Source organism: Myotis brandtii, unplaced genomic scaffold, assembly GCF_000412655.1.
Source record: "Myotis brandtii unplaced genomic scaffold, ASM41265v1 scaffold260, whole genome shotgun sequence".
Taxonomy (NCBI): Eukaryota; Metazoa; Chordata; class Mammalia; order Chiroptera; family Vespertilionidae; genus Myotis; species Myotis brandtii.
The window spans coordinates 1,437,193-1,451,944 of record NW_005359881.1 but is presented as its reverse complement, the minus strand read 5'-3'; the positions used below and the strand labels follow the sequence as shown (position 1 = coordinate 1,451,944).

At 37.1% G+C, this 14,752-nt stretch overlaps 1 protein-coding gene across 1 annotated transcript in view; it reads right to left on the bottom strand.

The window, feature by feature from the left end:
• DPY19L2 (dpy-19-like 2 (C. elegans)) overlaps positions 1–14,752 on the bottom strand; it is a gene marked incomplete at its 5' end in the record, with an annotated part of 46,968 nt that extends 32,216 nt beyond the window's left edge. Inside the window, 7 exons of the mRNA XM_014541083.1 lie at positions 1,150–1,207; positions 3,312–3,405; positions 5,294–5,414; positions 9,161–9,298; positions 10,317–10,404; positions 11,881–11,905; positions 14,647–14,752. Of these exons, the coding sequence (XP_014396569.1) occupies positions 1,150–1,207; positions 3,312–3,405; positions 5,294–5,414; positions 9,161–9,298; positions 10,317–10,404; positions 11,881–11,905; positions 14,647–14,752 (630 nt within the window). The remainder of the gene's footprint in view (positions 1–1,149; positions 1,208–3,311; positions 3,406–5,293; positions 5,415–9,160; positions 9,299–10,316; positions 10,405–11,880; positions 11,906–14,646) is intronic.

Genomic DNA, 14,752 nt, shown 5'->3' with positions numbered 1-14,752 from the left:
CTTACTTAAGTTGTTGATTTTTTCATCTGTTTCTTCTAGCTTCTTGCATATGGTATTGATTTTTTCCTCCGACCGGTGCATGTACTCTAGGACCCTTATTCTGAATTCTTTTTCCGTCATGTTGCATGCCTCTGTCTCACTTAGCTGCTTTTCTGGCGAGTCCTCCTTTTCTTTCCTTTGGGGGTTTCTTTGTCTACCCATGTTTGTTCTCACTGACATATCTAGTTGTTGAGTCGTTCAGTGGCTGCTCCCTGGGTGGCAGTGGCTCCTCGGGCTGTGGTTGCTCCTTGGGCGGTTGTGGTAGCAGTGGCTCCTCCGTTGATAGCAGGGCCTCTGGTGGGTGCTGTTCACAGCTGTGGTGGCTCTTCTGGCTGGTGGAGGGAGGCTTCACACACAGTAACTGTTCCCCAGACAGAGCGTGTGGTGATCAGGAGGCCGCTGTTGCTTGAATCTTTGGGGGAAGTCTAACCTTTCCGTGTGGGGAAGCAGGTCTCCTCTGAGTTCATGTAGTCGCACTGCTTGAGAGCCGTTGCCTCCGGGTTAGTAGCCGCTCTCTGGATGCCGGTAACAGCTCTGGGCCTCTAGTTCTAAATAACTTCCTACAAACTCTTTTAAGGTGGCATGCACTGTTGGACTGAACTGGTTGCGCTCTATTCTGATTCAGCATTTTGTGTTACTGAAAAGGCAGCATCATGCAATAGAAGAAATGAGGCTTTAGAGCCAGACAGATATGAATGGGAAACCCAGCTTCCTCATGTAGTGAATGTGAAATCTTGGGTACGGATCTTAACCTCTGTAAATTTCTATTTCAAATCTTCTGTGAGGATAACAGCCATCTTCCCAAAAAGGTTTGTCAGGAATAAATGCGATACAAAGTGCCTAAATTCAACAAGTACAGTATTTCCTTTATTTTGCGAAATATGTGTATGCGTGCATACACTAAAAACCAGGCAAGACATTTCATGTCACAAATTCTAATTATGTAAAAATGTGGGTCAACAGGATTAAATATCAATTTACAACACAAGGCTCTTTAAAGTATTGGGAAGTTCTAAGTAATATGCAATTATATACTGTTTTGATGGATATATTTCTTTGTTCCTATACAGTCCCTTCTATTTCTTAAAAATTATTTTCTAGAAAACAAACCTCTCCATGGTTGAAAAAGTAGCATAATACTGTAATTAGACCTCCAAAGTGAGTCCCACTGTAAGAAAAGCATACAATCAAAATTCATGCAAAATATGATGAGTTTTACACAAGATTATCTTAGAATTTAAAATCATATTTAAAATGTCATAGTATTAAGCCATATAAAATATAAAATAGTAAACATTTTAAAAGTACGTTGTTGATGCTTTAATGTTGAATGTACAAACATATAAAGAGTACATATAAAATAATCTGAATTTTATATTTACTTTCTAAATAAAATTTATAAGATGTGAACATAAGATAATATTTAACGAACAGGCCACACTTCAGAGTCTCTATTGCATTCTTTGAATATTCAGAATGGAGGCAGATTTTTGTCTTTTGACTAAGGGATGAAAACAAAAGCCTAGCAGTTTCATTTAGCAGTATCTTGAAACTGTCTAAATTCCTGCAAATATTCTTGAGTCCCAATGAAAACAACAATGTAGAATACAAAAATCAGATCGAGGGTAACCATCAAAGGTCAAGAACCATTTCCTCAAGTTGCCTTTTGTTTGTACGTGTTTCATCACTTATATCCACAGCTCCACACTTGGAAGACAGTAAGTATTGGCTGAATGATTGAAAAAGGAAGAAATAGTTTTTTTAAGAAACACCAGAGGAAAGCAGATGGGAAGTGATTGCCATTAGCAAGTTTTCACTAATGGAAATTCAAAAGGTGCATTTTGAAAAGTAAGAAATTGAGAGAAGGAATGTCTGAGAAGAACAATACTGTATATAGAAACTAGAAACATGTGGGTAAAACTAAGATTTGACAACATAAACAATAGAGTAAAACACACACACAAAAATAAATCCTGTGGAGGGGCAACAGGAGCACTAAACTGTGGTAATAATAAGATGCCAGGGGCTGTTCTGAAGCAAAGTGTTACAAAATTCCCTGTTCTGATGAGGAGGACAGGGAAGACATTACGTGTAGAGGTGATGAAGTTAGACATGCATGTTAACATGTTAGCCTCAGCCACCAAAACAACAGAAATGGAGCAGCTGCTTTCCACGCTGGTGCCGGTGGGGGAGGGTGGCCACAGTAAGAAATACAAACTATCCCCACAAATTCCTACTTCCGTTTCTCATATGCCATTCAATATCTCCAGTATTAGTGAATGTCTATAGTCAACATCTGCTGTATCTACATGACCTTCCTAAAGACAGAAGCTTCCTTTGACATTCCAGAACTATGTAACTAATTTAGAGAAGATGATAACTCTTCAATTGCTCAGCAATAAAAAATATAAATTTTAAAAAGTCTTAGTCTTGTGTTACATTTTCCATGTTTAACGAAGCACAAGATATATAATAGTGAATGTCTATAGTCAACATCTGCTGTATCTACATGACCTTCCTAAAGACAGAAGCTTCCTTTGACATTCCAGAACTATGTAACTAATTTAGAGAAGATGATAACTCTTCAATTGCTCAGCAATAAAAAATATAAATTTTAAAAAGTCTTAGTCTTGTGTAACATTTTCCATGTTTAACGAAGCACAAGATATACAAACTACTTTCTAAAATAAAATATCTTTAAGCCTGACACCATAATCTTAAGTAATCCTTTCCCACCTCAAAAAACTATGATGTGCTTAAGTCTATTTTTCCTATATGGTATACATACAGGAAAGTACAAAAAAATTTCTAGAGAATTTATGGGGTAATTATACAGTGAACATCCCTGCTACCACCCTGTCATTGAGACAGAGAACCGACTGCACCCTAGTCCCCACTCGTCACCCCTTGAGACAGCCACTATCCTGACTTCTGCGATGATCAATATAGCCACTTCTATGTACATATCACACTATCATTTACTTTCATCTGTTTTTAAGTTTCATACAAATGGAAGTATGCAGGATTTCATTTTGTGCCTGCCTTCATTCATTCAATATTATAATATTTGTCCATGTTGGTGTGTGTAGCCACAGCTCTCATTCTTTCTCACTGTTGTACTGTATTCCACTATATTAATAAGCTGAAAAAAATAAATCTACAAATGTTCCTACTAATAAATTGATCTCATTAATTATCCTTTTCCTATAATCAACAAATGTCAGCCAGGCCTTATAAGCCTACTACAAGATCTTACAATACAGTAATCTTACCTCAGACACGCACCATATATGAAGAACATCGACATCATTACTCCATTTAAAATAAAAATCACACCAACATAAAAGCAAGCAGGGTCTCCCACTCCTTTAAAAAGACACAGATTATTTAGTATTTAATAAATAAATGACTATAAAGTAACTGGACATAATGACTGAAGTGCTTTGTAATCAATAACTCATGAATTTGCTAAAAGCATTTGCTTTACAGATTGCTGCTCTATTTAATAGTTCATCAGTACTTTCCCCCATTTAATTATTATTATACTGTAATAATTAGTTGGTGCTTCATTCTATTTAGGAAATAAATACTGCTACTGTTCAGTATCTGGAACTGTCTATAGAATCACTTGATGAATTACAAGAGAAAATCCATTGCGTTATTATCTTTTGCTTGGTTCTAGGATGAGTAAGATACGGGCCCTGACCTCAAGGAACAGCTTTAGACTATATGAGATAACCTAGTTATTTGAGCCATCAGTATGTACATAGCCAGAACCTTAAACATTAATATATAATGAATCCCATGCATAAATAGCTATAGAATCACTTGATGAATTACAAGAGAAAATCCATTGCGTTATTATCTTTTGCTTGGTTCTAGGATGAGTAAGATACGGGCCCTGACCTCAAGAAACAGCTTTAGACTATATAAGATAACCTAGTTATTTGAGCCATCATTATGTACATAGCCAGAACCTTAAACATTAATATATAATGAATCCTATGCATAAATAGACATGTATAAAATATATTAACACACAATGGACTAGGTGCTTTACAATCTTCATGTCATAATCCTCAGAACAAATCTATGAGATTAGTTGTTATGAAAATAATTTTTAATGATTGAGAAAACAGAACATAGAAAATTTAAATAGCCTTGCCAGCATGGCTCAGTGGTTGAGCGGCGACCTTTGAACCAGGAGGTCATGGTTTGATTCCTTGCCAGAGCACATGCCCAGGTTGCAGGCTCTTTTACAATCTTCATGTCATAATCCTCAGAACAAATCTATGAGATTAGTTGTTATGAAAATAATTTTTAATGATTGAGAAAACAGAACATAGAAAATTTAAATAGCCTTGCCAGCATGGCTCAGTGGTTGAGCGGCGACCTTTGAACCAGGAGGTCATGGTTTGACTCCTTGCCAGAGCACATGCTCAGGTTGCAGGCTCTATCCCTGATGTGGGGTGTGCAGGAGGCAGCTGATAAATGATTCTCTCCCATTACTGATTTTCTATTTCTCTCTCCCTCTGAAATCAATAAAAATATTCTGAGAGTTGAATGTTATTGCAAACAAATCTATTAAAATATATTTATAAAATATACTAAGCAGTCATGTCGTGGAGAACATGCAGAAATAAAGAGAAAAACAACTATGTAAATGCTATGCAAGTAGATACATGTGACTTCGAATATCAGTTCAAGGGACAGCATCACAGTAGACTGTAAAGTGAGAAACCGCACACGTCTTAAATAGCAGCAACCATTACAGATCCTGGAAAACTGTGACCTGTTCCAAAAGTGGTTCTTTGACTAAGATACCAACGTAGAAGGTGCATATGAAGAGTGGGAAATACTTCTAAATCAATCTGCTATTGTATATCTGATTTTATGTTTCCATAACTAAATTTTTATATTAATTATCACGGGTAGATATTTCACTGTTTAATCTACATCCCCACATTTAGGTATTCAAGCTACCCTAAAACTTTTTTGTATCTTATTCTGAAATGGAAGGAATGACTTAATGTCAGGACTGCCTTGCACTGAGGTATATTAATATTCTAATTCTAAACACTCATATTAGTAAGTACATAGCCTTCTCAGAAAATTACTTTAAATAGGAATCAGTTATAGTCTTTTAAGAAAATCAATCACTAGTTTACAATAATTCTTAAAGTAAATCCTAACAGTATAAGATGTTTATGCAAACATTAGTGACAACATAGCATTTTAGGAAAAATAAACATGCCTTCACAGCTTTGAACTTCACTTAGAGGTTGGACTCTTGTGACATTCCAGCAGGTCTTAGTTTCTATCCCAAATACATTCATTATTCCCACAAATGTGCGATACCAGAAGGCCAGAATCACCTACAACAGATAAAAACAAAGGAGAGAGTGAAGGAAAATACATTATCTTCATAACTTTTTCAAAATATCACTTCATGATGGTTGCCTTTGACATTATAAACTTTGACAAATTTATTTAAATCATTTCACTTGGGAAACAGTCATTTTAAAATTATACACACGCATTATAAACTACAGTTGTATATTATAGAATAATGAACATCTGTAAAAATTTTTGATGTAATCAACATGCCTGTAATATACTCTTATAATCAACTCTAACATAATAATAGCGGTAAAATCACGTATAACATTCTATATTAAAACATGATGATTAATAGTCATATATATCTTTGTATTTTGCTATTTCAGAACATGTTATTGAGGCCCTCGAATTTATTTAATTCATAGTCTAAAAAATATTTAACCAACTGCATATGGAATAATAGCTCCTGTGCCCATTAAAACTCTAACCAAGCAGATTTAACCAATTCTTCTCAATCTGCAATCCACTTTAAAAAGTGTAATAAAGACAAATGAATATAACAAAATATTGCAAACAAAATGGTCATACCTGGTAGATTTTTAAAAATTATTTTATCTAGTTGGGGAAAATAATGCAAGATGATTTTTGAAAAGAAAAAAGAAAATAAAGAGTTCAAAGTAAAAGTAAAAATTGCCTAGAGCCAAGTACTTTAAAAGGTTAGTGATCATCCCTCTAGTCTCTCCCCAGGCATATAAAAACAGTTTTTTTTCAATATTATATTACTCTTACTAATGAATATTATATATAGTTCAGAGAGGAAGGGAGAGAAAGATAGAAACATCAATGATGAGAGAGAATCATTGATTGGCAGCCTCCTGCACACCCCCTACTGGGGACAGAGCCCACAACCTGGGCATGTGCCCATGCCCAGAATTGAACCCGGGACCCTTCAGTCCACAGGCCAATGCTCTATCCACTGAGCCAAACTGGCTTGGGCTGAATATTATATATTATTATTCCTACTAAAAAAACTTCGTAAACATCTTTCCATGTCCAAAAAGCATAGATTTACTATTTCATAACTTAATTTTATAAAACTGACATTGTTAAAATGTATAATTTTTGTTTTGTGCATTTATCATGCAGGTAAATGAATGTGCTAAGAATTATACTCCTAGAATTATACTCCTTTCTGGGATGTAGCTTGATACAGTAGAAAACCATGGCTTTGAAATCAAAACTTAACTCAAGTTTTCACTTTACAAGTTATGGTTTCCATGGCCTGAAGCAATCCTTCAGCCTCTGAAATGCAGCTGTCTCATCTCTAAAATGCTCAGATGCCCAGGTTTCAATTTAAAATCACTCATCACATTAAAATCTCAAACTTAATGGAAAAAATCAAGATTCCAACAATGAGATGACAAAAATATTAGAGTTATTGCTCCAATGAGCAATTATGAACATGTTTAAAACAAATGGAAACACAGAAAGTCTTAGGAAAAAAATGAAGTCTTAGCAAAAAACAAACAAAAAACAGAATATATAAGGAAAAAAATAAATGAAAAATACAATAACCAAAATAAAAACTCAATGATGGGCTTAACCATAGAATGAAGGAAACTGAGGGAAATAATCACTGAATTGGCAAATAGAACACTAGAAATTACTCAATTTGAGCAACTGAGAGACTGAAAAAAATCGTAACAAATCCCTAGGGGCCTGTGGGACTACAGCAAAAGAGCTAATGCTTGTGTCAATGGAGTCCTAAGAGGAAAGGAGAAAGAGGAAACCAAACTTGAGCAAACCAAAAATAGGATAAAACCAAAGAAATCCACACCAAATGTATCACACTTTTTAAAACTTTTAAACATCATACTTTTGAACACTTGTGAAAACTAAAAAAGATAAAATAGTAAAAGCAACACAGAAGAGAAAAAAATCTGGCCTTAAAAAAGAAAAACAATTCAACAAGTAGATTTCTCATCAGAAACCATGGAGGGCAAGAATAAAGTGGCACATTTGTCAAACGCTGAAAGAAAAGCTGTCAATACAGAATCCTTTATCCAGCAAAAATAGCCTTCAAGAATTAAAGGTAACTCAACATGAAAAATTAAGAAAAGCTAAGAAAATATGTTGTCATAGATCTATCCTAAAAGAATGACTGGTGAAAACTAAAAAAGATAAAATAGTAAAAGCAACACGGAAGAGAAAAAAATCTTGCCTTAAAAAAGAAAAACAATGACTGAAGAAAATTATCTGAACAGAAATGAAATTATCAGGAAGAAACAATTTTTTAAAATTCTCCTTTTGAGTTCTAAAAAATAAGTATGATGGCTAAAAAGCAAACATCTGATGTAGTTTTAAATGGATGTAGAGAAAATATTTAAGATGATTATGTTATAAAGGGGTAGGTGTAAAGAGATATAAAGAAAGGTAAGGTTGAATTAGAGCTAGTAACATGATAATAGCAGAAAACTAATAAGTCATGTATAAAATGTAATAGCTACAACCACTAGAAATCTATATAAAGAATATTAAAACACTATAGTTAAATTAAAATAGAATACTAAAAATGTACTAATAGCTCACAGGAAGGCAGAAAAAGAAAACAGGAAAATGAAAAACCAGAACAAAGAGAAAACAAAAAATTACAGACTTAAGCCCAAACATATTAATTACATTAAAAGTAAGTGGTAAAATACACCAATCAAAAGATAGAGATTGACAGATGCTAGACAATATTCAAAATCAACTGTAAATTCTATACAAAAGCAACAGAAGATGGAAAAATAAAATTTAAAAATATTACCATTTACAAAAGTGAAAATAGTATTTATAGAAGACTGTATGGGAAAAATACAAAATACCGCTGAGACAAAAATGATTGGAGATCTACTCCATACCATCATCATGGATTGAAGGGTTTAATATTAAGATGTCGACTCTTTCCAATATATGTATAAATCCAATGCAATCCAAATAAAAATCTCAGTAAGATTTTTGGAGAAACTGATAAACTGACTCTAACATTTACATAGAAACACAATTCTGACATGGAAAAACAAAGTTAGAGAACTACCTTGTTTTAAAATTTACCATAAAGTTACAACCATCAAAGCAGTGTGGTATTGGCATAAATGTGGACATTTAGAACAACAGAATAGTAGGGAATCCAGAAACAGATCCATACGTAATACAGTCAATCAATTCTTAACATATGTGCCAAGGCAATTCAATGGAAAAGGATAGTTACCACAAAGACGCACATGGGAACTTTTTGGTATTATTTTCAATGTTTTATAACTCAATGGCAGTTTGGTTATACAGTTTTATACATCTGTCAAATGTATAACTAAAAGAACTGTGTACTCAAAAGGGTGTGTTCTATTGCATATAAGTTACACCTCAACAGAGCTGATTAAGTGAAGAGAAAGCAGCCAGAATGAGGGAAGATATGTCAGCATGTATTACTAAGGATTCCACTATAAAATATATAAATTATGCCCACAAATAAGAAAACAGCCATCAAATAGGTGACAAATATTTACACAGGTAATTGATAGAAGAAGAAGTTCAAATGTCTATTAAACATGAAAATATTCTTAACTCCACAAACAACAAGGGAAGTACAGATTAAAACAAATCAGGAGAGGATTTGATACTCTATTCAACTATAAGGACACACACAATCAATAAACTTTAAAGGTACGCTCCTTTATAAAACATCGTGTTCACTTACTATTTTTAACTAATAAAAAAGAATCACTCAAATTTCACTCACCTCTGGATAAAGATGGAAGCGTTTCACTGTGTTGATTACAAGGGGATACTCAGTGAGCCTGTCATTCATAATTGTCCACAGTCCTTCCAAAAACGAAGGTGCTTGAATAATGGTCTTGAAGTAGGAATAATAAAGTCCCTTAAAAAGGCACAAATTGTCAATGTAAGTAAAATTTGAACGTATTTATTTTTATAACTCCGTTCAGAACAGTTTTTTTGTAAGAAACGCTTAATAACAAGGCCTCTTAGTTCCTCCTTGCTACTACTGCCTTCTTAGGCTCAAAAGGCATACTTTTTAGGTTATCAATGTGCTATTCTTTCATAAGTTCTGTAGGTTTCAATGGATGTAGAGAAAATATTTAAGATGATTATGTTATAAAGGGGTTAGGGTAAAGAGATGTAAAGGTAAGGTTTCTATACCTCATTAGAGCTAATAAAATGATAATAGCAGAAGACTGTAATAAGCCATGTACTACATTTTACAGATTATGTATCAAAACAACAAAAAAATATTAGAGGTTTTAAAGTTCCCTCTTAAAAGAGATTATCTTGAAGTCAAGAGCTAAAAAAAAGGGGGGGGGGAGAAAAAGTTAGGTACTAGTAAAACATGGGGTCTCCCAACTCTTAACCCGACAGCCAGCATTTTCTGATCACATTTGATGCCCTATATCACTTCTTAAGTGTTGTCTTTGTTCTCCTCTTCCTCAACTATTATAATTGACCTTTATTATCTTAAAGAGAAGTCCATATCAGGAAAGGAGGAGAGAAAATGAGGTAAGCAAAAGAATCCTGAAACACTTTCTACTTGAGTAATAACCCTAAGTCAGTGTTCGGCAAACTCATTAGTCAACAGAGCCAAATATCAACAGTACAACAACTGAAATTTCTTTTCAGAGCCAATTTTTTAAACTTAAACTATATAGGTAGGTACATTATTAACTTAATTAGGGTACTCCTAAGGCTTAGGAAGAACCACACTCAAGGGGCCAAAGAACCGCATGTGGCTCGCGAGCCGCAGTTTGCCGACCACGGCCCTAAGTCATAGCTTGAGGAACAATGCAGTTCACCAAAAACGCATTTCAGTTCCTCATAACTGTCTGCTAATTATGTCCATAAATTAAGCTACAAATTAATTCATTAGAAAAAAAGAACCTAACCATTTCAGTGCGAAAAGTCATTTCCCGTTCCAAAGATGAGAGGTGAGAAAAATGACGATCATTTTCAAAAAGTATTGATAAATGTATCCTAGAAAGAAGAAAAAAGCACCATATTATAATAAAAACATGTTTCAGACACGTCCTAAAATAACTAAGTTATAGATAAATTTTTACAGTAAACATTGACTTAACTTTATAGTTTGTTTACTGGCTTGTCTGTCTTCAGTCTAAGCACAGCACCCACTGAAACTCAACTCCAGGCCCTCAACCAGAAAGGAGGTTAAGTTTGGGTTTGTTAATTTCACAAGTGCCTCTAATGTACCAGCTTGTGGAAATGCCTCTGTAAGTGTTGAAAAGCCTGTGGAATGTCATTTTAAATAAAACTACTTTACATTAAAGCTATTATAAATAAGGATAATTCCATATAAGGAAGGAATCAGCTTTCAAGTGTCAAAGAACTCAGAACATCAAGATGTTTTATCAGAGCAGCTAAAGGCAACAGCTGCAGGCAGAGGAGATGGGGGGCGTGTGTGCTGAGCAAAAGGAGTACAGAAAATAAAAAGGGAGCAATTTTGCTTTCCTTCACTAACATAGCAGACTCTTTCCAATGAACAGAAAACAAAGCAAAATTCCACATACCAATCCTGTCTCCACTCACCTTCATCGACATGTGGGGCGTGTGCCAGGCTACCAATAACGGCCAGGAATAGTTCTTACCATCACAGCCCTAGTTCTAACATCAGAGTCTCCCTGCAGACCGAACGGCCAGAATAGCACTGCCCCAAGAAGAGAAATCCCGGAGCTCAGGTGAAAATGGAAATATGTAAGAGGAAAACTACTATAATTTTTACCAAAAACATCACTTGTGCAAAATAAGGTACATGTGCACTGATGTCTCATTTAACTCCGTATTACCATTGAGAGTCTTGATCTTCATTTCTACCCGATTTCCAATTGACAGGTGTTACTACAAGTTATCAGCTAAGCTTATGTCAGCTAGCACACTCCGTTACTGTAAAGTAAGGGAGTTTTTTAGATGAAATAAACATGCAGAGTACATTAGAAAACCTAGATATTTAAGAAATACAGGAGTGAATCCTTTGGTAAAGCACAAGTATTGTAAGGCATAAGTTACTATTCCCCTAACATGCCCATTTTGTAAATGCTGCTTCACATATGCGGTTTTTAAAAAGGTAATCTGGCCCTAGCCGGTCTGGCTCAGTGGGTAGAGCGTTGGCCTGCCAGGTTCCATTCCGATCAAGGGTACATATCTTGGTTGCAGGCTCCTCCCTGGCCCGAGCCCTCATGCGTGAGGCAACCAAACACATCGATGTCTCTCTCTCTTCCACTCTCTCTAAAAGATCAATGGGAAAATATCCTTGCGTGAGGATTTAAAAATAAACAAAGTGTAAAAAAAAAGTAACCTGTATGTATCAACTGATAGATACACATACAGATGATGTTCTATACACATACCAAACAGTTATGGCTTATTGTATATGAACAGTGATGGCAATTTTTAATTAAAATGCTTTTATTTATTTCAAACTGAACCTAATCTTACCAGTGCATAACTCCCACAAAGATACCTGGAAAAATAAAAAGAAATAAAAAAGCCATTAAAAGTTGCTTTCTTATGATAATTATAATATACCCTTAAACCAACTATTTCAAATGCATTCCCTGTATGTCTAGCGAGAACACACAAGCAAGGTGGCTAAGTCTGTCTACATAAGTTAGGAAAAAATCCAGAAGCTCATAAAACAAATTGCGAGTAGCACTTACCTCTGCAGGGGGGTAGTTGAGGAGCAAAAGGGAAGACATGGGAAATCATGTCTCCTTCACAAAATTTGCAAAAGAGTGATGAAATTCCTGATGATTTTTTTTCAGTATCCTTCTCTCTTGTTATCACTGTTATTCTCTATTTCTTTACATCAACTTTTAACAAAAGAGTCACATATACACAACATGACCAGTCCCATCCTTCCAGAAGTGACTCGGGCCACAGGAGCCACTCTAGCCCACTTCCCCTGGTGCTCAGCAGAAGATGGAAAAGGCAGGACATGCTTCCTCAGCAGCACCCCTGAGAGCCCGTCCCCAGACCCGGGCCTGGGAGGCTCACCTGGAGTCCCCAGGTCAGCGTTGTAGGGAGGAGGCTGATCAGGGAGTTGCCAGGCAGGTCAAACCATGACACCACTGTGACCTCCGGAGGGTGGACTTGTTGAGGAGCTCCAAACACTGTGTGACCCCTCCGGTGGCTGGCACTCTGTTAATTTTTAAGGGTACCATGGAGCTGGGGAGAAGGGATGGCAGGAGGCCAACTAAAACCACCACAAATCCCCCTGTTCTTACAGGGTTTCAGCAGGTTTTCTTGAACAAACACGTTCTAGAGCAGTGGTTCTCAACCTTCCTAATGCCACGGCCCTTTAATACAGTTCCTCATGTTGTGGTGACCCCAATTTCATTGTTACAAATTGAACATCATTAAAGTATAGTGATTAATCACAAAAACAATATGTAACTATATATGTGTTTTCCGATGGTCTTAGGCGACCCCTGTGAAAGGGTCATTTGACCGCCAAAGGGGTCGCAACCCACAGGTTGAGAACCTCTGTTCTAGAGTGTTGTAAACCTTTGGTTAATTTCCAAAGATCTGAAAAAGTTGATTCTCATAATATTCCAAGTATTTTTTTGTTACTGTCACAGAGGAGTGAATTTACTTAGCTCTTCCTTATGTCCTGTCTCCCCTCCAAGATCTTATAAGGGTATGTCTCCTGGTGGTCCCAAAATATACTTGGCAATACATTTTACAGACCACCACCAATAACCTCTTAAAGATTCAAAAAAATTACTCAACTTGGCTAACAAAATAAGTGCAAATCAATAACACAATAATAATAAAAATAATAATAAACACCGCAATGTTCAAGACTCCCAATCACACTTCTCAGTCTTCTTCCATATTCCTAACCATCCTGGGCTCTTCCTCACAACTGCTCTATACATCTCGGAAGACTTGCTTGTTTTACACCATGACCAGCAAACTACAGCCACTGTCTGTTCCTGTCCTCTAGCTAAGCATGGTCACTTACAAAATAATACTTTCTAATATATTTTCATTGATTTTTAGAGACAAAGGGAGAGGGATAGAGAGAAACATCAATGATGAGAGAGAATCACAGATCGGCTGCCTCCTGCACGCCCCCTACTGGGGATCCAGCCTGTAACCCGGGCACGTGCCCTGACTGACTGGGAATCATACTGTGACCTCCCGGTTCCTAGGTCATAGGCTCAACGACTGAGACACACCGGCCAGTTGTTACATTTTTAAAGGTTGTAAAAATAAGGAAGAAGAATAGACAATGGAGACTGTATGTGGCCTGAGACGCTTAAAATATTTACTACTTGGCTCTTTACAGAGAAGGTAGGTATTCACTACATATCTTAACACTTTTTATTGAAATAGAATCAACTCTGGACCACTTTGAAATGGAACCTGCACCTTCTTACCCACTCGGAACAGCTGCCCCTCAGATAGGGCTCCATTGGCTTTAAAATACACAGACCCTGGCCCTGGGCACGAAAAGCTTTCAGCTCAAACCCCTGGAGGGGGCGCTCTCTCTCTCAAAAACAAACAAAATCAATTAAAAAACAATCCATAAATAAAATACAAAGGGACTGTCCTACTCAACTACATTTGTATCCTCTTTCTTATTCTCCAGACAACTACATATACTGGTGAAACTCTTAGAAGTTACATTTAAGGAAAAGGGGGAAATAAAATATCCGATGAGATCCGTCTAGCTTTCCAAAGTCCGCACAACATTCCTCGTGTCCCTCCCTCCCGTTACCCCACGTCCCGCGCCTGAGAACACGATAAGGCGGATCATGCCAGGCCCCTGACCGCGGTAGGTCGGACCCCGGGGACCCAGCCATCGACGTGACCGAGACCCTGTGGCACCGGCACCCCACACGCCCCTCATGCCCACGGCAGTTTCTCCGGACAGTGAGCCTCGCTTTTCTCCTCCCTGCCGCCTCCCCAGAAGGCCCTCTCCCTTCTCCACGGAGCTTCCCAAGGTGTCCTTGACTCCAACCTTAACCATGTGGGCCCCTCAAGGGCGAACCCCTCGTTTTTACAACCACTAAGTGGGTGCCCTGATTAAAATACCTCGTGGGTGTTCACTGTGCCCGAAAACCCTGAAAAGTGCTTGAAAACAAGGGGGCGGGGCTCTTGTCAGCGGTTTCCGGGAGCCTGGACCTGGCCTGTTAAACCGATCCTCCAATCGCACCCCAAACCTCCGCACCCCGAGGCTCCCGGGCGGGTGCTCACCTAGGCCCACGGTGGTCCGCACCGAGAGCTGGCGCCACCGCAGCAGGTGCACCTTGTCGCGCAGCTGCTCCAGGAGGCAGCCGAGCCCCTGGAAGCGCCGCCGCAG